Raw genomic sequence first — 25,873 nt, forward strand, 5'->3', positions numbered from 1 at the left:
TGTCTCTCACCTGGTCTGTGTGTCTCCAGAGCTCACTGTGTCTCTCACCTGGTCTGTGTGTCTCCAGAGTTCACTGTGTCTCTCACCTGGTCTGTGTGTCTCCAGAGTTCACTGTGTCTCTCACCTGGTCTGTGTGTCTCCAGAGTTCACTGTGTCTCTCACCTGGTCTGTGTGTCTACAAACTTCATTGTGTCTCTCACCTGGTCTATGTGTCTACAAAGTTCACTGTCTCTCTCACCTGGTCTGTGTGTCTCCAGAGTTCACTGTGTCTCTCACCTGGTCTGTGTGTCTCCAGTGTTCACTGTGTCTCTCACCTGGTCTGTGTGTCTCCAGAGTTCACTGTCTCTCTCACCTGGTCTGTATGTCTCCAGAGTTCACTGTGTCTCTCACCTGGTCTGTGTGTCTCCAGTGTTCACTGTGTCTCTCACCTGGTCTGTGTGTCTCCAGTGTTCACTGTGTCTCTCAACTGGTCTGTGTGTCTCCAGGGTTCACTGTGTCTCTCACCTGGTCTGTGTGTCTCCAGAGCTCACTGTGTCTCACACCTGGTCTGTGTGTCTCCAGAGTTCACTGTGTCTCTCACCTGGTCTGTGTGTCTCCAGAGTTCACTGTGTCTCTCACCTGGTCTGTGTGTCTCCAGTGTTCACTGTGTCTCTCACCTGGTCTGTGTGTCTCCAGTGTTCACTGTGTCTCTCAACTGGTCTGTGTGTCTCCAGGGTTCACTGTGTCTCTCACCTGGTCTGTGTGTCTCCAGAGTTCACTGTGTCTATCACCTGGTCTGTGTGTCTCCAGTGTTCACTGTGTCTCTCACCTGGTCTGTGTGTCTCCAGAGTTCACTGTGTCTCTCACCTGGTCTGTGTGTCTCCAGGGTTCACTGTGTCTCTCACCTGGTCTGTGTGTCTCCAGAGTTCACTGTGTCTCTCACCTGGTCTGTGTGTCTCCAGTGTTCACTGTGTCTCTCACCTGGTCTGTGTGTCTCCAGGGTTCACTGTGTCTCTCACCTGGTCTGTGTGTCTCCAGAGTTCACTGTGTCTCTCACCTGGTCTGTGTGTCTCCAGGGTTCACTGTGTCTCTCACCTGGTCTGTGTGTCTCCAAAGTTCACTGTGTCTCTCACCTGGTCTTTGTGTCTCCAGTGTTCACTGTGTTTCTCACCTGGTCTGTGTGTCTCCAGGGTTCACTGTGTCTCTCACCTGGTCTGTGTGTCTCCAGTGTTCACTGTCTCTCACCTGGTCTGTGTGTCTCCAGGGTTCACTGTGTATCTCACCTGGTATGTGTGTCCCCAGTGTTGACTGTGTCTCTCAACTGGTCTGTGTGTCTCCAGTGTTCACTGTGTCTCTCTCCTGGTCTGTGTGTCTCCAGACTTCACTGTCTCTCACCTGGTCTGTGTGTCTCCAGAGTTCACTGTGTCTCTCACCTGGTCTATGTGTCTCCAGTGTTCACTGTGTCTCTCACCTAGTCTGTGTGTCTCCAGTGTTGACTGTGTCTCTCACCTGGTCTGTGTGTCTCCAGTGTTGACTGTGTCTCTCACCTGGTCTGTGTGTCTCCAGAGTTCACTGTCTCTCACCTGGTCTGTGTGTCTCCAGAGCTCACTGTGTCTCTCACCTGGTCTGTGTGTCTCCAGAGTTCACTGTCTCTCACCTGGTCTGTGTGTCTCCAGAGCTCACTGTGTCTCTCACCTGGTCTGTGTGTCTCCAGAGTTCACTGTGTCTCTCACCTGGTCTGTGTGTCTCCAGAGTTCACTGTGTCTCTCACCTGGTCTGTGTGTCTCCAGAGTTCACTGTGTCTCTCACCTGGTCTGTGTGTCTACAAACTTCACTGTGTCTCTCACCTGGTCTATGTGTCTACAAAGTTCACTGTCTCTCTCACCTGGTCTGTGTGTCTCCAGAGTTCACTGTGTCTCTCACCTGGTCTGTGTGTCTCCAGTGTTCACTGTGTCTCTCACCTGGTCTGTGTGTCTCCAGAGTTCACTGTCTCTCTCACCTGGTCTGTATGTCTCCAGAGTTCACTGTGTCTCTCACCTGGTCTGTGTGTCTCCAGTGTTCACTGTGTCTCTCACCTGGTCTGTGTGTCTCCAGTGTTCACTGTGTCTCTCAACTGGTCTGTGTGTCTCCAGGGTTCACTGTGTCTCTCACCTGGTCTGTGTGTCTCCAGAGCTCACTGTGTCTCACACCTGGTCTGTGTGTCTCCAGAGTTCACTGTGTCTCTCACCTGGTCTGTGTGTCTCCAGAGTTCACTGTGTCTCTCACCTGGTCTGTGTGTCTCCAGTGTTCACTGTGTCTCTCACCTGGTCTGTGTGTCTCCAGTGTTCACTGTGTCTCTCAACTGGTCTGTGTGTCTCCAGGGTTCACTGTGTCTCTCACCTGGTCTGTGTGTCTCCAGAGTTCACTGTGTCTATCACCTGGTCTGTGTGTCTCCAGTGTTCACTGTGTCTCTCACCTGGTCTGTGTGTCTCCAGGGTTCACTGTGTCTCTCACCTGGTCTGTGTGTCTCCAGAGTTCACTGTGTCTCTCACCTGGTCTGTGTGTCTCCAGGGTTCACTGTGTCTCTCACCTGGTCTGTGTGTCTCCAGAGTTCACTGTGTCTCTCACCTGGTCTGTGTGTCTCCAGGGTTCACTGTGTCTCTCACCTGGTCTGTGTGTCTCCAGAGTTCACTGTGTCTCTCACCTGGTCTTTGTGTCTCCAGTGTTCACTGTGTTTCTCACCTGGTCTGTGTGTCTCCAGGGTTCACTGTGTCTCTCACCTGGTCTGTGTGTCTCCAGTGTTCACTGTGTCTCTTACCTGGTCTGTGTGTCTCCATACTTCACTGTCTCTCACCTGGTCTGTGTGTCTCCAGAGTTCACTGTGTCTCTCACCTGGTCTATGTGTCTCCAGTGTTCACTGTGTCCCTCACCTGGTCTGTGCGTCTCCAGTGTTGACTGTGTCTCTCACCTGGTCTGTGTGTCTCCAGTGTTGACTGTGTCTCTCACCTGGTCTGTGTGTCTCCAGTGTTCACTGTGTCTCTCACCTGGTCTGTGTGTCTCCAGTGTTCACTGTGTCTCTCACCTGGTCTGTGTGTCTCCAGAGTTCACTGTGTCTTTCACCTGGTCTGTGTATCTCCAGTGTTCACTGTGTCTCTCACCTGGTCTGTGTGTCTCCAGAGCTCACTGTGGCTCTCACCTGGTCTGTGTGTCTCCAGTGTTCACTGTGTCTCTCACCTGGTATGTGTGTCTCCAGAGTTCACTGTGTCTCTCACCTGGTCTGTGTGTCTCCAGAGTTCACTGTGTCTCTCACCTGGTCTGTGTGTCTACAAACTTCACTGTGTCTCTCACCTGGTCTGTGTGTCTCCAGTGTTCACTGTGTCTCTCACCTGGTCTGTGTGTCTCCAGAGTTCACTGTCTATCTCACCTGGTCTGTGTGTCTCCAGAGTTCACTGTGTCTGTCACCTGGTCTGTGTGTCTCCAGTGTTCACTGTATCTCTCACCTGGTCTGTGTGTCTCCAGAGTTCACTGTCTCTCTCACCTGGTCTGTGTGTCTCCAGAGTCCACTGTGTCTCTCACCTGGTCTGTGTGTCTCCAGAGCTCACTGTGTCTCACCTGGTCTGTGTGTCTCCAGTATTCACTGTGTCTCTCACCTGGTCTGTGTGTCTCCAGAGTTCACTATGTCTCTCACCTGGTCTGTGTGTCTCCAGTGTTAACTGTGTCTCTCTCCTGGTCTGTGTGTCTCCAGACTTCACTGTCTCTCACCTGGTCTGTGTGTCTCCAGAGTTCACTGTGTCTCTCACCTGGTCTGTGTGTCTCCAGTGTTCACTGTGTCTCTCACCTGGTCTGTGTGTCTCCAGTGTTGACTGTGTCTCTCACCTGGTCTGTGTGTCTCCAGAGTTCACTATGTCTCTCACCTGGTCTGTGTGTCTCCAGAGTTCACTGTGTCTCTCACCTGGTCTGTGTGTCTCCAGAGTTCACTGTGTCTCTCACCTGGTCTGTGTGTCTACAAAGTTCACTGCGTCTCTCACTTGGTCTGTATGTCTCCAGAGTTCACAATGTATCTCACCTGGTCTGTGTGTCTCCAGAGTTCACTGTGTTTCTCACCTGGTCTGTGTGTCTCCAGAGTTCACTGTGTCTCTCACCTGGTCTGTGTGTCTCCAGAGTTCACTGTGTCTCTCACCTGGTCTGTGTGTCTCCAGAGTTCACTGTGTCTCTCACCTGGTCTGTGTGTCTCCAGTATTCACTGTCTCTCTCACCTGGTCTGTGTGTCTCCAGAGTTCACTGTGTCTCTCACCTGGTCTGTTGTGTCTACAAAGGTCACTGCGTCTCTCACTTGTTCTGTGTGTCTCCAGAGTTCACTGTCTCTCACCTGATCTGCGTGTCTCCAGCGTTCACTGTGTCTCTCACCTGGTCTGTGTGTCTCCAGAGTTCACTGTGTCTCTCACCTGGTCTGTGTGTCTCCAGTGTTCACTGTGTCTCTCACCTGGTCTGTGTGTATCCAGAGCTCACTGTGGCTCTCACCTGGTCTGTGTGTCTCCAGTGTTCACTGTGTCTCTCACCTGGTATGTGTGTCTCCAGAGTTCATTGTGTCTCTCACCTGGTCTGTGTGTCTCCAGAGTTCACTGTCTCTCTCACCTGGTCTGTGTGTCTCCAGAGTTCACTGTGTCTCTCACCTGGTCTGTGTGTTTCCAGAGTTCACTGTGTCTCTCACCTGGTCTGTGTGTCTCCAGTATTCACTGTGTCTCTCACCTGGTCTGTGTGTCTCCAGAGTTCACTATGTCTCTCACCTGGTCTGTGTGTCTCCAGAGTTCACTGTGTCTCTCACCTGGTCTGTGTGTCTCCAGAGTTCACTGTGTCTCTCACCTGGTCTGTGTGTCTCCATAGTTCACTGTCTCTCTCACCTGGTCTGTGTGTCTCCAGAGTTCACTGTGTCTCTCACCTGGTCTGTGTGTCTCCAGAGTTCACTGTGTCTCTCACCTGGTCTGTGTGTCTCCAGAGTTCACTGTGTCTCTCATCTGGTCTGTGTGTCTCCAGAGTTCACTGTGTCTCTCACCTGGTCTGTGTGTCTCCAAAGTTCACTGTGTCTCTCACCTGGTCTGTGTGTCTCCAGTATTCACTGTGTCTCTCACCTGGTCTGTGTGTCTACAAAGTTCACTGCGTCTCTCACTTGGTCTGTGTGTCTCCAGAGTTCACTGTGTCTCTCACCTGGTCTGTGTGTCTCCAGAGTTCACTGTGTCTCTCACCTGGTCTGTGTGTCTCCAGAGTTCACTGTGTCTCACACCTGGTCTGTGTGTCTCCAGAGTCCACTGTGTCTCTCACCTGGTCTGTGTGTCTCCAGAGTCCACTGTGTCTCTCACCTGGTCTGTGTGTCTCCAGAGTTCACTGTGTCTCTCACCTGGTCTGTGTGTCTCCAGAGTTCACTGTGTCTCTCACCTGGTCTGTGTGTCTACAAAGTTCACTGCGTCTCTCACTTGGTCTGTGTGTCTCCAGAGTTCACTATGTCTCTCACCTGGTCTGTGTGTCTCCAGAGTTCACTGTGTCTATCACCTGGTCTGTGTGTCTCGAGAGTTCACTGTGTCTCTCACCTGGTCTGTGTGTCTCCAGTATTCACTGTGTCTCTCACCTGGTCTGTGTCTCCAGAGTTCACTGTGTCTCTCACCTGGTGTGTTGTATCTACAAAGTTCACTGCGTCTCTCACTTGGTCTGTGTGTCTCCAGAGTTCACTATGTCTCTCACCTGGTCTGTGTGTCTCCAGAGTTCACTGTGTCTCTCACCTGGTCTGTGTGTCTCCAGAGTTCACTGTGTCTCTCACCTGGTCTGTGTGTCTCCAGAGTTCACTATGTCTCTCATCTGGTCTGTGTGTCTCCAGAGTTAACTGTGTCTCTCACCTGGTCTGTGTGTCTCCAGTGTTGACTGTGTTTCTCACCTGGTCTGTGTGTCTCCAGAGTTCACTGTGTCTCTCACCTGGTCTGTGTGTCTACAAAGTTCACTGCGTCTCTCACTTGGTCTGTGTGTCTCCAGAGTTCACTGTGTCTCTCACCTGGTCTGTGTGTCTCCAGAGTTCACTGTGTCTCTCACCTGGTCTGTGTGTCTCCAGAGTTCACTGTGTCTCTCACCTGGTCTGTGTCTCCAGAGTTCACTGTGTCTCTCACCTGGTGTGTTGTATCTACAAAGTTCACTGCGTCTCTCACTTGGTCTGTGTGTCTCCAGAGTTCACTATGTCTCTCACCTGGTCTGTGTGTCTCCAGAGTTCACTGTGTCTCTCACCTGGTTTGTGTGTCTCCAGAGTTCACTGTGTCTCTCACCTGGTCTGTGTGTCTCCAGAGTTCACTATGTCTCTCATCTGGTCTGTGTGTCTCCAGAGTTAACTGTGTCTCTCACCTGGTCTGTGTGTCTCCAGTGTTGACTGTGTTTCTCACCTGGTCTGTGTGTCTCCAGAGTTCACTGTGTCTCTCACCTGGTCTGTGTGTCTACAAAGTTCACTGCGTCTCTCACTTGGTCTGTGTGTCTCCAGAGTTCACTGTGTCTCTCACCTGGTCTGTGTGTCTCCAGAGTTCACTGTGTCTCTCACCTGGTCTGTGTGTCTCCAGAGTTCACTGTGTCTCTCACCTGGTCTGTGTGTCTCCAGAGTTCACTGTGTCTCTCACCTGGTCTATGTGTCTCCAGAGTTCACTATGTCTCTCACCTGGTCTGTGTGTCTCCAGAGTTCACTGTGTCTCTCACCTGGTCTGTGTGTCTCCAGAGTTCACTATGTCTCTCACCTGGTCTGTGTGTCTCCAGAGTTCACTGTGTCTCTCACCTGGTCTGTGTGTCTCCAGAGTTCACTATGTCTCTCACCTGGTCTGTGTGTCTCCAGAGTTCACTGTGTCTCTCACCTGGTCTATGTGTCTCCAGAGTTCACTATGTCTCTCACCTGGTCTGTGTGTCTCCAGAGTTCACTATGTCTCTCACCTGGTCTGTGTGTCTCCAGAGTTCACTGTCTCTCACCTGGTCTGTGTGTCTCCAGAGTTCACTATGTCTCTCACCTGGTCTGTGTGTCTCCAGAGTTCACTGTGTCTCTCACCTGGTCTATGTGTCTCCAGAGTTCACTGTGTCTCTCACCTGGTCTGTGTGTTTCCAGAGTTCACTGTGTCTCTCACCTGGTCTGTGTGTCTCCAGAGTTCACTGTGTCTCTCTCCTGGTCTGTGTGTCTCCAGAGTTCACTGTGTCTCTCACCTGGTCTGTGTGTCTCCAGTGTTCACTGTGTCTCTCACCTGGTCTGTGTGTCTCCAGTGTTCACTGTGTCTCTCACCTGTTCTGTGTGTCTCCAGAGTTCACTGTCTCTCTCACCTGGTCTGTGTGTCTCCAGAGTTCACTGTGTCTATCACCTGGTCTTTGTGTATCCAGTGTTCACTGTCTCTCTCACCTTGTCTGTGTGTCTCCAGAGTTCACTGTCTCTCTCACCTGGTCTGTGTGTCTCCAGAGTTCACTGTGTCTCTCACCTGGTCTGTGTGTCTCCAGAGTTCACTGTGTCTATCACCTGGTCTGTGTGTATCCAGTGCTCACTGTCTCTCTCACCTGGTCTGTGTGTATCCAGTGCTCACTGTCTCTCTCACCTGGTCTGTGTGTCTCCTGTGTTCACTATGTCTCTCACCTGGTCTGTGTGTCTCCAGAGTTCACTATGTCTTTCACCTGGTCTGTGTGTCTCCAGAGTTCACTGTGTCTCTCACCTGGTCTGTGTGTCTCCAGAGTTCACTATGTCTCTCACCTGGTCTGTGTGTCTCCAGAGTTCACTGTGTCTCTCACCTGGTCTATGTGTCTCCAGAGTTCACTGTGTCTCTCACCTGGTCTATGTGTCTCCAGAGTTCACTGTGTCTCTCACCTGGTCTGTGTGTTTCCAGAGTTCACTGTGTCTCTCACCTGGTCTGTGTGTCTCCAGAGTTCACTGTGTCTCTCTCCTGGTCTATGTGTCTCCAGAGTTCACTGTGTCTCTCACCTGGTCTGTGTGTTTCCAGAGTTCACTGTGTCTCTCACCTGGTCTGTGTGTTTCCAGAGTTCACTGTGTCTCTCACCTGGTCTGTGTGTTTCCAGAGTTCACTGTGTCTCTCACCTGGTCTGTGTGTCTCCAGAGTTCACTGTGTCTCTCTCCTGGTCTGTGTGTCTCCAGAGTTCACTGTGTCTCACAACTGGTCTGTGTGTCTCCAGTGTTCACTGTGTCTATCACCTGGTCTGTGTGTCTCCAGTATTCACTGTCTCTCTCACCTGGTCTGTGTGTCTCCAGTGTTCACTGTGTCTCTCACCTGGGCTGTGTGTCTCCAGTATTCACTGTCTCTCTCACCTGGTCTGTGTGTCTCCAGTGTTCACTGTGTCTCTCACCTGGGCTGTGTGTCTCCAGTATTCACTGTCTCTCTCACCTGTTCTGTGTGTCTCCAGAGTTCACTGTGTCTATCACCTGGTCTGTGTGTATCCAGTGTTCACTGTCTCTCTCACCTTGTCTGTGTGTCTCCAGAGTTCACTGTCTCTCTCACCTGGTCTGTGTGTCTCCAGAGTTAACTGTGTCTCTCACCTGGTCTGTGTGTCTCCAGAGTTCACTGTGTCTATCACCTGGTCTGTGTGTATCCAGTGCTCACTGTCTCTCTCACCTGGTCTGTGTGTATCCAGTGCTCACTGTCTCTCTCACCTGGTCTGTGTGTCTCCTGTGTTCACTGTGTCTCTCACCTGGTCTGTGTGTCTCGAGAACGACCACTGCATCGCTCTCGACAGGTTTCTGTATCTCCAGAGAGATCGCTCTATCACCAGACACGTTCCTGCATCTCAAGTGGGGTTGAGTTGAGTTTAATTGAATAGTAATAAACTACACTTATATAACACCTTTCACCCGGAGGTCACAAGGCTCTGTACAGGAAAGAAAGCATGCAGGCTTACACCATTCAAATCCAACCGCAACATAAATTATTTGTGAAAAAGCAAAAGCCCTTAATATAAGTCCGTCTTAAGGTGGGATTTGAATTAAGCGAGGGAGTCGGCAGACCGAATGTCCAGTAGAAGTGAATTCCACAACCTGTGGGCCACAACGGGAAAAAGCCCGGTCACCCATCGAACAGAGATGTGACCTTGGCACACACGAACAGGCCAGACTCGGAAGTCCAAAGAACTCTTGCTGGAACATTTGGGCGAAGTAGATCTCTGCATAAATGAGGGAGCAGCATCATTGAAGGACACGCAAGTGAGGAGAAGGATCTTCGAACTCGACCTGAAACTGGACCGGCAGCCAGTGGCGGGATACCAACGCAGGGGTATTAAACAGGGGGGTCAGCGATAATGGTGCGTGTAAAGAATTCTGGCAGCCGCTTCTGCACATGTTGGAGGTGACAACAGTTCAACGGGGATGCCAGCAGTATTAGACAGAAAACAAAACGAGAGAAAACTTAGCCATGAGCGAGCTTCTCAGAGCCCAATAGTGAAACTATAAGGTCACAGCTTGGCTATGTGGGCGCCACTGTGGCGATGTTAACTACCTCGCTTGGTATACAGGAGGTCGTGGGTTCAATCCTGACCTTAACGCCTGCTGTATATTTGGAGTTTGCGTGTTCTCCCCGTTGTCGTGTGGATTTTTCTCCGGGGCCTCCGGTTTTCACCTCCACATTTAGAAACACGCATTTAGAGTATTTGGCTGCTATACATTTCCACATGATAAGCCACTTTGTTGAGCTATAATTTGTGGCCAAGTTGCTTCAAAAAAATACCTATATATACTGTAGCTCAGTGGGCCTTACCTGGTAAAATAAAAATATATAGTTTAGTTTGTTTCTAAGAAGATACAATGGGCAGCCTGAGTGACCTTGTTAATGTGCGCTTCAAAGGTTAATTAGGCATCAAGGACAACACCAGGACTACCAACTGCCTCAGCGGCACCAATATTCCATTGGAACCTCATTTTCCAGTAAAAATATGATAATTGTTTTTTTACCCTTCTATCTGGCAATAAAGGTGTCAGTTTTGTTGCCAGATAGAAGGGTAAAAAAACAATTATCATATTTTTACTGGCAAATGAGGTTCCAATGGTGTAAATGCTTACCCCGAGCTCTCATACTCTGATGGTGCATTGTCTTTGAGTTGTACGCCTTTTGGCGTCATCTGGTCCAACCCATGCGAGACTAGGCTCTAAGGAAAGCTGTCTCGGGTGTGGACCAATCAACTTCAAGGACAGTGCACATTATCAGAGTTGTGTTTTTTGTTTGCATTATGACTGCAGGTATTGTGGTCTATGCAACCATGACTCCTTGTAAAAAGGTGTCAGTTTTGTTGCCAGATAGAAGGGTAAAAAACCAATTAGCACCAATATTGTTGGTCGTCGATTGTCACACAGACACAACCAGCCTGAGGCAGTTAGTGCGGGGACCCCACAAGCAACACCTCCGTCTCGTGGTGCCCCAGTGGCGAGATGTTAACTACCCCGCCTGGTATAGAGGAGGTCGTGGGTTTGATCCCGACACTGACGCCTGCTGTATATTTGGAGTCTGTCTATCTCCCCGTGGTCGCGTGGATTTTTTTGTCCGGGTCCTCCGGATTTCTCCTCATTTAAAATCAACAACGCGCGTTTGGAGTGTCTGGTTGCTATGCATTCCACGTGATAAGCCACTTCGTTTGAGCTGTCATTTGTGGCCAGGTCGCTTCTGGATTTTTTTTTATTTTATAGCTCAGTGGGCCTTACCTGGTAAAATAAAAAAAAATTGTTTGGTTTTAAATAGTTCATAGACTAGCGATAACACATACTCGGACGAGACTGACAAATGAAACACTAACAGGACTGTAATGTATGCGCTTACTTATGATGTGCAATGTAAGTGTAAATGGTTAATAGTTTTTGCATGTGTGTGCCTGTGTATGCTGTACTGTAACTCAGAGCCGTAGGCTGCGAAAGTTTATGCTGAGAAGCAGGGCCGGATTAAGATTCTGTAGGCCCCCCGGCTACAGGTACTGTGAGGCCCCCAGTAATATTTTAAAAAGGAAAACAAAGTTGACTAAATTTCAATTTAAAGCTTTAGTGACTGCAGGGATTCATCTTCTTGGTTCTTTCGGTAAAGTCACGTAGAAGGGAAATAATAAAATAATAAAAATTAAACATAATAAAATAATTCTCACGACGTTTCGGCCACAACGCAGAAACGCCGTGAGAATTATTTAATTATGTTTAATTTTTATTATTTTATTATTTCCCTTCTACGTGACTTTACCGAAAGAACCAAGAAAAAGTTGACGAAAATTCAAATTTATTTTTACAAGGCTAACAAATCAAATTCAGAATTCACGAGTGAATCAACTTTTCACTTCATCTCTGGAGGCCCCTGGGCTTGCAGCCTCTAAAGCCCCGTGCCTTGATGCGGCCCTGCTGAGAAGCTGGCTTCAGCAGCTCCGTATTGACACACACACAAAAATAACGACTCTATAGCGCCGTTACAAACTTAAGCCGAACCCAACTTTGAAACAAAGACGGATGTCGAATCAGGTCCTTGAACGATTTACAAGACACAAACGCCAGCGGAACATCGCCCGAGTTCGAGTTGATGTGTGTGGGCCCTGTCTCTGGCCAGCGTCTCGCTCTCGAAAATCGAGGTTTACGTCTCGTTATTATTGCCCACGGGAGTGGCGAGCGATTCACAGCGAACTGTGTGCGAGCAAGGGGGCAGTCCATAAATGACGTCACGCACCTGGCGGGGGGGGGGGTCAGACATTTGTGACGATGTGTGACGAGGGCGGGGGGGGTTGAGAAATGTGACGTCACATCAAAATGCGCAACTTTAAATAAATATAGACAACACGTTCTACTTAATTAAATTGACTTTTTAATAAATGTTTTCTCCTACAACATCAGAGTGCAGCGCCACATTAAATACGCACTACAGTGACAATTGTTTAAAGCTATTTGAAGCATGTTTTATTTTAGGCGGGGGGGGGGGGCAGAGATTTGTGACGTCATATTTGAGGGGGGGTCTGACTTTTTGTGACGCCGTGTGACGAGGGGGGGGGGGTCAAAAAATCGTCCAAAATCGCGTGACGTCATTTATGGACGGCCCCCAGGGGGTGGCGTCGTGCTCTTAGCTTTGGCACTTCCCTACCACCGAAAACGGTGGCGGATATCCGAACCAGTTGTGGGCCTCCCCTAGGTCGCCTCAGCCTCAAATGAGTAACCGCGCCTGGAGCGGTGTGTAAACATGCAGCACTGCGGAGAGACGGCTGGCGCCCGGGAGTTGTGCTGGTCACTCAGCCCGTTGTGTGCGCCCTTAATAGGCGCTCGCTAACAGCACTCGCCGCAGCAGTCTGTTAAACAGTGTAACACGTAGCAGGCTTTCGCGACCAATGTCATCCACAATAAAGGTATTTTTTTTTTGAGTTAGATCGCCTAAGTATATAAATGTGTCGTTAAGCCCGCCACCACCCGACACAGCCAATCAGTCAGGCTTGACACGTAATCGGAACGTGCCAATCCGTCACTCGTAGAGCACGAGTGTAGTGTATAGTGTAGCATACTCGTACAGCACAGCGGTTGTGTTTGAGAGGCAAGCCACAACATTCACAACCTGACCACTCGGGTGATGTTTGTGTGTTTAGGTGTGGCTGTGTCTCACCGGGACCCCCACAACCCACGTCAACCCACGAGAAGGGGGGATTGGGGGGGCGGGGCTTATCCCGTTGGGGGTGGAGGGGAAGAGGACCAATGGGGAACGGCAGCATGAAGACGCATCCCCTCCGTGACCCCGACGCGGCCTCCATGGCCCCCTCTGGACCCCCGCCGCAGCCCCCCACTGGGGGGCCCGGGAGCCCACAGGGGACGCTGCTGCGTGCCGAGCTGCGACAAAGAGAGGCACAGGTGACCCCCCCCCCCCGCCCCCCCTAACGTTTCGGGTTTTATTTTAGTTTTTCTTTTCTGCCACGCGTGAATCCTCATTCGCCACGGCACTCCGAGGTTGTTCTCTGGCTGGAGTCAGTGCCGGATTATCCTCGCAGCAAAAGTAGCTACATATGCAATGGGAACCGCACTTTCAAGGGCCTCACGCTAAATGCGTTCAAGCTATCAATTCCGGTTCAGTGATTCTGCACTTGCTCTATTACTGTAGTACTATACTGCCTTCAACGTTTATGGACGACTGGGTGTTTAAGGTTAACGATTTGTCGTATTATCTGGCTGTATAGCAAATGAAAAAATACAATTACTTTACTATGCAAGTAAAAAATTAATGTGTTTTAATATTTACGTGTTTTTTTTTATTCAGGGCCCCTTTATAACACCATTGTACAGGCCCCCCGCTAGCTTAGTCCGGCACTGGGCTGGGCCGCTGCTGCAACTGCCTTTGTGGGCGCTTATTCAAAAGTCAAGAAAACAACGAAGCCGAGCATCGTGCTTTAGTTACTTTATACACCCCTGTGCTGTTCGGTTACATCATTGCCCTCCGTGCCACTCTCTCCCTTTGCCGCTCATCTGCTTGCACCCCACACATCGGATCGTTCCCCTGCAGCGTTGGGGCGGTGAGCCCAAGTAGCTCTAGACGGCACCCCCCTCCCACATTTCCAGGCTGTGTTGTTCCCGCTCGTCATGTACTCCCTCTGTGATCTCTGCTGTACAGTGACAAACGAATTGCATTTTATATTTACAGGTGCGGGACCTAGAAGTGCGAGTCCTGGGATTGGAGGCTGAGCTCAGACACCGTACGGTACAGGTGAGCCGAGCGAGACGGCGTCTCCAGGAAGCAGTACGGCACCAAGGTTCCTGACCTACGCCTACGAACGTAACCGTGACCCTTGACCCTTCCACAGGTGCGCAAGCTGCAGGAGGCGATCGGCCACACGTCCGGGGCCCCGACAGGTCCCCTCGGACCCCCGTCATTGCTCCCGGGGTCGGGTTGCCTCCCCAGCCTCCTGCACGCGGTACAGAGGGAGCCGGGCCCCCGGCCGCTGGCCAAAGCCGGAGTCTCGGCGGAGCCGGCGTCCAGTTCCAGCCTCCCGCGGCAGCAGCTGGGGGGCGCCGCTTGCTGGGCCCGCGTCCACAAGAACCCCTGGTGAGGCCCCACGCGAGCCTCTGGGTTGGGCTCTCATCCGTTCGTCCCTCTGTCAATCACTCCAACTGTCGCTTCATCGCCTTGTCCAATCGATGCCTGTTCCTCCCATCAATTTTCATGGCTCTCCATCCATCCCTCGTCTCTCGATCCGTTCATCTTTCTGTTCGTTTGTCCGTCTCTCCGTGCATTTGTCCATCTCCCCATACGTCCATGAGTCCCTCTTCCTGCCATCAGTCCTAAATTCCATACGATTGTCCATAAATCTATCCGTCCGTCTTTCTCTCTGTCTGTCTGCCTGTTCTCCCATTCCTTCGTCCATCAGTTGTGACCATACATACCGCCCGAACGCCACCAGATTTTCCTCGTTTCGCTGCAGGCCACTTCTGTCACTTAAGGAGTTTCCAGTGCCCAGTGCTTTGATGTTGGCTCGCCAGCAGAGGTCGCCGCTTCAGCCAATGGAACCTCAGCACTCGAGCTGAACGATTCGGGGAAAATATCTAATTGCGATTTTTCTAACAGATATTGCGATTTGATTTGCGATTACATTTTTTTAAGTCAAGCTTCAGTTCAATATTCACTGTGTATTAGATTTAAAACATGTGATGGAGCGTTACCACATGATACCATCAAAATATTAACTGCTCGAAATATTCTAATGCAAGGATGAGAACTTAAAAGCTATGAATTGCTTCCAACATGTATTTAGTAAAATGTTTTAATTGAAATAGAACAATAAAACATAGAACAATTGTTAAGTTCAATAACTAAAGTTTTAATAATTAAAAATTCCAATAAGAAAGTAAAAGGCCTTTTCAAATCTCAAAAAATCGCAGCCTTTGCGATTTACTAATCGCATTGTTTCAAATTGCGATTTCGATGGGAAATCGATTAATCGTTCAGCCCTACTCAGCACTCAGCTACTTCACGCTTAATTAGACCCAGCCATACGTGTACAGTTCTTGGGATGTAGTGGTTGTTGCTGTAGCCCTCTCTCGGATGTGGGTCCAGGTTGTACCACGTGTTGTTCAACACAATGTCGGACGTTTCTCTCCACGTGCTGCGAGCTACTTCTGGAAATTAATCCAGTGAAGCACACATTGATGTCAAGGTGACTTCCTGCCCAAATGATAATTTCAGCATTGGTGGCTGAGATCTCCTGTTTATAGCCATGAGCCAGCGGTGGACATATCCACATGCATAAGACAGAGGGGCAAGTCCACCCATATGCCAACCAGCCGTTGACTTCGCCACAAGTTGGTACATATTTGATCAACCCCGGAGGGACGATGGGCTGAGTCAACCACCACAACCAGGATTTGAACTCACGACCTTCCGATTGCGGGCCGCTCGCTCTCGCGATGAAGGCACCGGGCCGGGTAGGCAACACGCACACGGGAGAGAGCTCCCGTCATCGTCACGATTGTCGCGATCGCTGCGATGTCGTCCGTGCGCTACTGTCTCGTGCAGCTCGCAGAGGCTCATCAAAGCCGCGCTGGCCAAGAACGAGTTCCTGCGGCGGCTGGAGGACGGGCGTGTGACCCGCATGGTGGAGTGCATGTACGAGCGCGCGTACTCGCCCGAGCAGGCCGTCGTCCGGGAGGGCGAGGCGGGCAACCACCTGTACGTCCTCGCAGGTACCGCACCCACCGAGACGTCACGCTGTCCTCCGCACCACACACACCGCCATGCTCGCCATACCACGCCGTCACACTCTCCTCACCACACACCGCCATGCTCGCCATACCACGCTGTCACACTCTCCTCTGGAAACGAGAGTTGAGTTACACGATTTTGAGAGCGATTGGTGGTGCAACCACCGATCGCCCAGCCTAGCGATCCTACTCATTCTAGCAGCCTCGGTCAGACACACAGACTACGATCCCCCGTGTAGCCTGTAACAGACTGTAGGGGCAAGTGCTGTTAGCGAGCACCTATGAAGGCCGGCATGGCACACGAGGGGGTGGGTGGCCAACACCACGCCCGACCGCCTTTTTCTCCCCAGTGGCGATGTTTACACTCCGCACCAAATACTCATTTGAGGCTGAATCGACCTAGGGGAGACCCAGGACCGGTTGCGATTATCATCACTGGTGTTGGCCGTGAGCGGGACTTAGACCGCCATATTTGATGATGATGCTGATGAAACATGTTGGTGACACTGCTGATGATGATGATGGTGCTGCTGGTTAATGGCATTTCAAAACTTACTGACCATGATTCTGATGATGATGTTGATGATGAGGATAAGTGATTAGGATGCTTCGGTGACTACTGCTGCTGCAGCTTTTGGTGGTGATGCCTGAGATAAATTATATAAATACCGTTGCTGCTACTGATGATGATGATGATACAAATACTGGTGATGCTAAATGCTGCAGTTCCTGAAGATGCTAATGATGATGCTCCTGCTGCAGTTGCTGACGACGCTGACGATGATGCTGATGCTAATGACGATGCTTATGATGCTAATCAAGTTGATAATGATGAATCTGCTAATGATGCTGCTGCTGCTAATGATGATGCCAATGACGCTGCTGCTAATGATGATGCTAATAACGATGCTGATGATGCTAGCGACGATGCTGATGATGCTAACGACGATGCTAATGACGATGCTAATGAGTATGCAGATGCAAATGATGATGATGCTGATGAGGATGCTGATAATGCTAATGATGATGCTGCTGACGCTGCTGATGACGATGCTAATGACGATGCTAATGGCCAGAGGGTGTGGTGGAGATGCAGCAGAGGGGCACCTGCCTGGGCCACATGCACCCCGGCACCGTGTTTGGGGAACTTGCCATCCTCTACAACTGCAAGCGCACCGCCACCGTCAAAGGTGCCGTCCCCACCAACGCGTGCTCGTCTCTTGCTGCTATTCAGCAGCCCTCTTGCAATCCACTGCTGGATGAATGCCTCCGCATGCCAAGTTGGTAACAGGGTGGTGGGGGGGGGGCGGGGGTTGTTTGACTGTACTTCACCACACCGGTTAATGCGGGTTGATGAAGTGCGCTAACTATTGCTCCACTGTTCTACTGTTTATCTCGCCAGTGGCGAGATGTTAACTACCTCGCCTGGTATGCAGGAGATCGTGGGTTCGATTCCGACCCTGACGCCTGCTGCTGTATATTTGGAGTTTGCGTCTCTCACCCCGTGGAGATGTTGACTACCTCGCCTGGTGTGCAGGAGGTAGTGGGTTCGATCCCGACCCTGACGCCTGCTGCTGTATATTTGGAGTTTGCGTGTCTCTCTCCCCGTGAAAAGAGCGACGAGTTTTTACCTCCACAAGTAGAATGAACATCACGCGCTTAGAGTATTTGGCTGCTATCAATTTGCACGTGATAAGCCGCTTCGTGGAGCTGTCGTTTGTGGCCAGGTCGCTTCTAAACAAAGAGCTGTACAGCTCGGTGGGTCTCACCTGGTAATATATATATATATTGTTTTTTTAATAGTTTAGTTTATTCCTCGCGAGCTGCCGCACAACGGTCGTGCACTCCTGTGAGAGCCATCGCTTTGGAGGCAAGGGTTGGCGGACCGTGTGTCTTCAAGATGAGCGCTGTCTGTTTTTTGCGTGGAGCATCTTCACATCGGCGTTGGTGCACGAAGCAGCACGTAAGACACCGGAGCATGTAGTGCAGTCGCGTACAACGCTTGGCGCCGCTGCACTTGCTCCTGCTGGTGACATCTCCCGCAGCAGCCTGCTCGGTGCTTGGCGGTCGCCCATCGGAGCTCTGTCCAGGCTCAAATGTTGCATCCCAGGTCACCTTCATGTGCTCTCTTAAGTGCCCGGTCTTAAATCAATAACAAATAAAACCCTTGAATTGAAGTGACTGCCCCCCCCCGCCCGCCACCGTCCCGTCCCACCGTTCCGCCCCGCCCCCCCCGCCAACCGCAGCGGTGACGGCGGTGCGCGTCTGGGTGCTCGACCGCCTCACGTTCCAGGCGATCGTCATCCGGGAGGAGCAGGCGCGGCACCAGGAGCACGTGTGCTTCCTGCGCAGGTGTGACGCGTGCCGCGGTGCCGCCGTAGCACACGCCGCCTCCGCCACGCCGCACTTCTTCGCACCGAACCCACGCGCGCGTAACCGCACTGCGTATTGTCGCGCTGCTGCCCCCGCACCGAGCCTCCTTGCACCGCACCGCACGGCGCCGCGCCGCCATCGCGCCACGTCACGCTCCAGCGCTACCACGCCGTGCTTCACTCTGACGCACCGCACGGCACCGCGCTCGTAACCGCTCCGTGCTGCTTTTGCAACGCACCGCACCGTGGCCACGCGGCACCGTGAACCACACCGCACGGATACCAGACCGCCACCGCCACGCCGCTACCACATCACGCCATATTACCCAGCGACGCATCAAAGCGTACTGCAACGTGGGGCACTGCTGCTAAACCACGTGGCTCCCAACACCCCTGTTACACCGCATGGCACTACCTCGTGGCACGGGTGTTTCTCTTCACCGACACCGCACGCACGGTGCCGCTTTCAACACAGGCACCAAACCCATCCCTCTGTGCCCGAGCCACAAAGGATCCTCCCGTATTTACCCCGATAGGGCATTGGAGGCAAGTGCTGCCCTTGAGCGCCTACTGAAAGCCGGCATGGCGCACGAGAGAGCGATGTAGTCAAACGCTACGGGATGCCCCACAGCCTCCTTTGTCTCCCCCCCACCCCCCACCCCCGTGCGAGCGGTGGCACGCATTGCGCATGGGCCACTTGATAATTGGTTTTTTACCCTTCTATCTGGCAACAAAACTGACACCTTTTTTTACAAGGAGTCATGTTTACATAGACCACAATACCTGCAGTCATAATGCAAACCAATTATCATATTTTTACTGGCAAATGAGGTTCCAATGGTGTAAACATGGGCCACTTGTTTATTCCGATTAGAATTGAACGAGACGCAGGGCCAGGTTCAGGTTCTTTTTAGTTGCCACTGACGGAGGGCACCGTCGCACCACCTTCCTGCCTCGCCACAAGTTGGCGGTGGGATTCGTACGACGGCGCCGACGTTTGTTCGTTAGTTTGGTTGGTTTTTTTTCACTTTCAGAAATAAAAATATTTTTAGGAATAAAAAAAAACGTGGAATGTTTGAAACCTCTACAACCCTCACTTGTCAACATTCGAATTCAATTAGAATGGATGCGATTCGTTCGTTTAATTTGTGGTTTGACAACTCCGGGCATGGCCCACCGTCCCCACCAGTCGATCAGCTAAATGATGAGGTTCTCGCGCGTCTGGCAATGGAAGGCCTGGAGTTCACAGCTTATTGGCTCGGACTCTTTAATTCTCCCATCAATCACTCCCTCCTTCCTCTCTGCACCCCCCCCCCCCCCACCGTTCCCCCAGCGTGTCTCTGCTCAGACAGCTGCCCGAGGAGAAGCTCGCACGCATCGTGGACTGCATGGAGGTGGTGAGCAGCAATACCCATCTCACACCGCCTCCTCCCCCAACCACATCCCGGATTAAACCCTCATCTGAAGTCCCGTAAATCACGTGGCCCCCTGCCCACCATCCATGGGTCAGCAAAGTCGATTCAATCGACCGGCCCATCAGTCAAGGAGCAAACTGGCGGTCTCGTGGGCTTCAAACGCACGAGCCGGCAGAGTTGAGAGCCGGCCGCCCTTACAGCGGGAAGCTGCCGCGGTGGAATGGTCAGAACAGTGGTTCGGTTTCATCTCCCGGCACGGCAGCTGAAACAAGTGGCGTGAGTTTCTTGAATCTCCCCCGCTACCCATTGGTAGAAGCGGGTATGCCACAATTAATTAAGGTGAAGGTTGCGTTTAATGGGGTAAGTAAAAATGTTGAACTTCTTTCACATCGTACGTAGCCAACCGTGCTAATCGGAGGTGTGGGTACTCACCCCCGCCTCTTCGAAGACATCTGGCCAGTGAGGAAGAGAAGAGCCAAAATACCCTCTAGCGGGGGCTCTGGGTCTCGTGGGAGACCCTTCCGTCAGCAATTACGAAAGAAAAAGAGCCGGGCTGCGCCTATACCCTTTAACCTTCAGCCAGGCGATGTGACCTCCACAGCCGCCAAACCGACAAACTGAAGCCATCTGATGTTGCGGGGCGCATTTTAGTGAAGGAGTTCATTTCTTTCCGTGGTGGGATTGTCACATCGCGTGAAGCATTGACGAGAATTGACAGCGACTTGGAGGTAGAGGACACCGCCTCTTGGTCTGACGAGCCATGGGAGGCAGTCTCCCCACTGATTTCGATAAGTGGAAAATAATTAGAGGTGTTCATGAAACACATCTGCACAATCTCGTGCTTGACACCGTTGCAGCAATTATCCCTTGCACGAAGAGGCTGGTAAATATATATTTATTTATTTTAAAGAAAAGTTGGTGACTTCATAATTCCAGTGCAATTCATTGTTTTTACTCTTCCATATTACAGAGCCACATTGGTAAAGTCTGTGACTGCGAATTTGCTTACTCTAACAAAACCATTAAATTGAGAATCTAAATATTTCTCTTCATGTGTGGCTCAGAAACACTAATGCGCACATCCCCCGTAAGTGGTATGGATTTTAAAACGTGCCAATTTGAATCCTTTTAAGTCACGGCCGCTGGAGGCGTGAACAATTTCCACCGGCATTCTCTCTCCTCCGGAGCCTCGCGAGAGCCGGGGGTCACCGAGTCCTTGAGTGCCGCTCGGTTTATCTCTGAGCTATTTTTATCCTCCGCTTAGCACGGTGTCACCACCTACCCGCGGTGTGTGCACGTGCGGCTGTCTGCCCGTCTCCTGACTCTGTGGCCACTTCGTATTGCACACGCACACACACGCGCACACACGCGCACACACGCACACACGCGCACACACGCACACGTGCACACACACACGCGCACACACACGCACACGCACACACGCGCACACACGCGCACACACGCGCACACACGAGCACACACGCACACGTGCACACGCGCACACACGCACACGCACACACACACGCACACACACACGCGCACACACACGCACACACACGTGTGTTTATGTGGGGAGCGGTAGTATAGTGGTTAGCATGCTGCGCTACGAACCCAGCGACCCGGGTTCGATTCCCGCTCACGGCCAACACCACCAGTCACAAATATCTGAACCAGTCCTGGGCCTCCCCTAGGTTGACTCGGCATACCTGGCTTACAATGTGGGGGAGACAAAGGCGGTCGGGCCTGGTGCGGGCTACCCACCCCTCGTGTGCCGTGCCGACCTTAATAGGTACTCGCTAACAGGCACTTTCCCCAACAGTCTATTCAGGCTCTCTGAGTCTTTGTGTCTGACCGAGGCTGCGAGAATGAGTCGATCCGCTGGGCTGGGCTGGGCTGGTCGGGAACCCGAAGGCGGCTCCACACACCTGAGCGATCGCTCTGCACCACCAATCGCTCTCAAAATCGTGCAACTTCAACGCTTCTTTCGTGACTGCAGGGATTCATCTTCTTGGTTCTTTCGGTAAAGTCACGTAGAATGGAAATAAATAAAATAATAAAAATAAAACATAATAAAATAATTCTCACGACGTTTCGGCCACAACGCAAGCAGCCGTCCTCAGGTGGAGAGCAGGTCTGTCTACTCGACACTTCAGACTCTGTCTACTCGACAGACCTGCTCTCCACCTGAGGACGGCTGCTTGCGTTGTGGCCGAAACGTCGTGAGAATTATTTTATTATGTTTTATTTTTATTATTTTATTATTTCCATTCTATGTGACTTTACCGAAAGAACCAAGAAGATTCAACACTCCTGTGAATGCCTCGGGTTGCAACAAGGCCGTAGCCATGGAGTCAACATTGGGGGGGACCAAATCTTGCGGGGGGGTCTGGGGGTCCCCTCACCAGAAAAAAAATCTAAATTTGAAAACGAATTTCCTGCCATTTCCTGCCTAAAATATTAAAAAAAATTCACGAACACATAGGATGAACTTTTTATTTATGTTTTACAATAATGTCTAATAGTGTATTGTATTACATTGCTCTGTTTTTTCTTTTTACCTTTTCTTGTTTCATTGTATGTAATGGCACAGATTAGGGATTCATAAAGTACAACCATAACCACAATCATATAAACAGAAATCAATTTTATTGCAATATATTTGAGGGGACATTTTGAGCATATTTCAATATTGGGGGGGGGGGATGTGTCCCCCCCCAATATATATGACAATTACGGCCTCGTGTTGCACACAGCCGATTCACTCGCAACGCAGTCAAGTTGCCCGACCAATGGTTCAGGTGTGTGGGACCCGTCTCTGGAGCGTCGCAGCTCCCAGATTGTTTTTTGCCCCCCACCCGCCTCGCTTCCGAGCCCCCCAAAAACTGTCCTCTCTCCCCGTCACCTCTGCCCTGACTCTTCCCAACGCCAGGAGAGCTACGTCAAGGGCGAGTACATCATCCGACAGGGCGAGGAGGGAAGCACTTTCTTCATCATTGCCCGTGGCTCGGTGAGTGTGTGCGCACGCGCGCCAATGCCTCACGCGCGCGTGCGTGTGTCCGTGTGTGGCCAGCACCACGGCTGACCGCCTTTGTCCCCCCCAGTAGCGATGTTTTTACACACCGCACCAGGTACTCATTTGAGGCTGAGTCGACCTAGGGGAGGCCCAGGAGAGGTTCATATAATCGTCAACGGTGTTGGCCGTGAGCGAGAATCAATCGAACTCGGGTGACTGGGTTCGTAGCGCAGCGTGCTCACCACTGCCTTTCCGCCCCCCACACACAGACACACTCTCTTGTCTGCTGATGTTACTGTGAATTCACATCGCATTGGATGCGGCTCACAAGTCCCACGATCTTCCCATCTCCTACAAAAGCCCCTTCTAGCCTGGCTCTAATTGACCTACCTGCTTTCACCTCCACCTCGACAATGTCTCCTGTCTCCCTCCACGGACACAGCACTGTCTTCCATCCTGAGCCCCAATTACTGAGCTCCCAAGGCCTCTGCGGTGACGTTAACTACCTCGCCTGATAGGCCCGATCCTGGTCCATCTGGCTCAACACTTGATAAACACGATGAAAATGCGAGCAGCTGATGGGCTAATTTGTTCAGGTTAGGGTCATCGCTAGGGCCAGCATGCTGTGCCCCACACCAGTTTGCCAGGGTTGGCCTTTCCACTCTTCCGTTTGCCCGTCACTTCTGGTGTTCAACGTCTCCCCCTCGTGCCTCTTCTGCCCCTCACCTCTGGTTGTACCCCTCCTCGCAGCTGCCTGTGCGATCGAGTGTCCGACAACTAACGCCCTAACCCTAACGCCCGTGATTCCTCGCGACTCTGCTCCTTTCAAACCTCCCCCCCCCCCCACCACCCATCTCGCCAAACATCGGCTCCGTTCCCCCTCACGTCTGGCGGCCTCAAGGTGCGAGTGACGCAGGCCGAGGAGGGACGCGACGAGCCGCGGGACATTGAGGTGTTGGGGGTGGGACGGTACTTTGGGGAGAAGGCCCTCATCAGGTGACGGACGACGGGGCAGACGCTGCCGCCGGCACGCGGACAGTCCGCCGCTGTCGTCACAGAGTGCCCAGTCTCAGATTGCCGTTCTATCGTAGCCCTCTGGGCTTCTTGTTTTATTCGTAATCATCGTTGTTGTCATCGTCATCATCAGCCGTTTTTATCCGATGTAATCTTGTCGATATGGTCATCGGCTGCGTGTCCTCTGGTTGTCCAACATCTGTCCACAGCACCGTACGTAGTCGACCGTGCTCACCTCCGATTAGCACGGTCGACTACGTACGGTGCAAAAGAAGTTCAACATACATACTGTACATACAAAGAGAGTTAAAGGTCCATCTTCTTGGTTCTTTCGGTAAAGTCACGTGACTTTACCGAAAGAACCAAGAAGATGAATCCCTGCAGTCACGAAAGCTTTAAATCGAAATTTGAGTTAAAGGTCCTTAAAATGACAGCAAAGCACCTCGTAAGAGCGCTCCAGTGTCATCGCTCCCGACGTCACATTTTTTAATGTGCACACACAACATAAATGTTAGGGTCCTCTGTTGCTCATTCATGAAGCCCCTGACTTGTGTAAGTCGGAGCAGGTGACACAGTCCCAGTCATTATCGGTGACATTTCGGGCAATAGCCCGTGTCCCTAGACGCGTGAAGAACGGCCATTGTTCTCGAAATGTCACCTTTTAGAAAATGTTTCCTTTTAACGCCACGGTGTTGTTCGGGTTTTTTTTTACCGTCATTGTCAGTTTGCTGCCTGTGCCTGTAACCCAGCTGACCCACGTGCGTGTGTCCGTGTGTCCGTGTCTCGTAACGCATGTCTCCTCTCGGGTTGTTCCCCCACGTATGATTTCATCCCTTGGTTTCCTTTGCCCTGACTGTTTTACACAACGTCGCATTATTATACCGGAGGTGAGAATGTTTACAATTACTGTGGCTATCGCTGTTACAATCAAGGATTAATTTCAACGAGGTCTGTCTGGGATGGAGCGCATACCCGGCCACACAACATCCAATCCCCTTCATGTCTTGCTCTCTCAATTTGGTGCATTGACGAGCAATAAATGTCGTAGTTGATGTCAACTGAACTGCTTTTCGTGTTTAGTTTGTTGTCCTTCCCCCACGCCTCCGATTAGCACGGTTGGCTACGTACATTGCAAGTTCAAACATGCATACAAATACATACACACATAATACATACAAACATAACTACAGCCACATTGCCACTGCGACTGTGAGTCGACATCTGTAATTTTGAAAGTGTCATTTTATCCTTTCTCTGTCTGATTCTTTTGCATTATTGCTGTTTTGTCTTACTTTCTTCTGTGGTTCTCTTCGACTTTACGCACAATTGTTTAATCTAACCTACCTATTCAACTTCCTTTGTGATGTTTCCGCCATTGTCAACCCCAGCTTGAGGCTGGACAAAGATCTTCATGGCTCATGGGTCCTTCCAGATTAAATCAAACATCAGTGCCTGCGGCTACCCAGTAGCCCTCTCACTATGGCTGTGGCCACTGTGGTCACGTACCGACTACTCCTCACTTAAGCCCTGGTCATCATCATTTTCTTGTACAGAATTGGCTCATCGCGATGATAAAAATATACACACACGAACGTGTCTTCTTTTTGGTTTGTGTTGTGAACGTCGCTCCTGCTGCTGCTGCTGCTCCTGCTGCTGTTGTTGCGTTTAACAGCAAAGACGTCCGCTCGGCGAACATCATCGCGGCGGATGACGCGGTCGAATGCCTCGTCATCGACCACCAGTAAGTGCCCCCCCCCACACCCCCCCCCGCCCCCCCGCCCCCCCAGCGACTCGGAACTCTTTCCAGCCCCCCCCCCCCGGACCACATCCCTACTCCCGCACCGGCCGTAACGACTCACGTGGCTGAGCGGGAATCGCGCTCGCCCCCCACCCGCCCCCCCCCCCAATTTGCATGAAGTCCAGAATTCGATTCCTGCTGCAGCCACCCGCGGTGTTGTCCCCCCCCCCCCCCCCGCAGGACATTTGTGCAGACGGTGGGGACGATGGAGGAGCTGCAGGAGTACGTGGCCCTGCTGGCGCAGAGAGACCAGCAGCGGAGTGCCCCGTGAGCCCCTGTCCGCCGGACCCTGACCCTAACCTCGCTCCAACCTTCACCCGAACCCTGACCCTAACCTCGCTCCAACCTTTACCCTAACCCTGACCCTAACCTCGCTCCAACCTTTATCCTAACCCTGACCTTTACCCTAACCCTGACCCTAACCTCGCTCCAACCTTTACCCTAACCCTGACCCTAACCTCGCTCCAACCTTTACCCGGACCCTGACCCTAACCTCGCTCCAACCTTCACCCGAACCCTGACCCTAACCTCGCTCCAACCTTTACCCTAACCCTGACCCTAACCTCGCTCCAACCTTTACCCGAACCCTGACCTTTACCCTAACCCTGATCCTAA

At 51.6% G+C, this 25,873-nt stretch overlaps 1 protein-coding gene across 1 annotated transcript in view; it reads left to right on the top strand.

The window, feature by feature from the left end:
• Positions 1-25,873, top strand: part of LOC144720704 (cGMP-dependent protein kinase 2-like) — a 60,631-nt gene that overhangs the window by 27,177 nt on the left and 7,581 nt on the right. The window contains exons 2-12 of the mRNA XM_078597674.1: positions 12,550-12,808; positions 13,593-13,655; positions 13,753-13,994; positions 15,462-15,628; positions 16,723-16,836; positions 17,893-17,998; positions 19,352-19,415; positions 22,363-22,440; positions 23,348-23,442; positions 25,133-25,201; positions 25,439-25,525. Coding sequence (XP_078453800.1) covers positions 12,656-12,808; positions 13,593-13,655; positions 13,753-13,994; positions 15,462-15,628; positions 16,723-16,836; positions 17,893-17,998; positions 19,352-19,415; positions 22,363-22,440; positions 23,348-23,442; positions 25,133-25,201; positions 25,439-25,525 — 1,238 coding nt within the window. The 5' untranslated portion in view covers positions 12,550-12,655. The remainder of the gene's footprint in view (positions 1-12,549; positions 12,809-13,592; positions 13,656-13,752; positions 13,995-15,461; positions 15,629-16,722; positions 16,837-17,892; positions 17,999-19,351; positions 19,416-22,362; positions 22,441-23,347; positions 23,443-25,132; positions 25,202-25,438; positions 25,526-25,873) is intronic.

This window comes from Lampetra planeri, chromosome 9 (genome assembly GCF_965212315.1).
Source record: "Lampetra planeri chromosome 9, kcLamPlan1.2.h2, whole genome shotgun sequence".
NCBI lineage: Eukaryota > Metazoa > Chordata > Hyperoartia > Petromyzontiformes > Petromyzontidae > Lampetra > Lampetra planeri.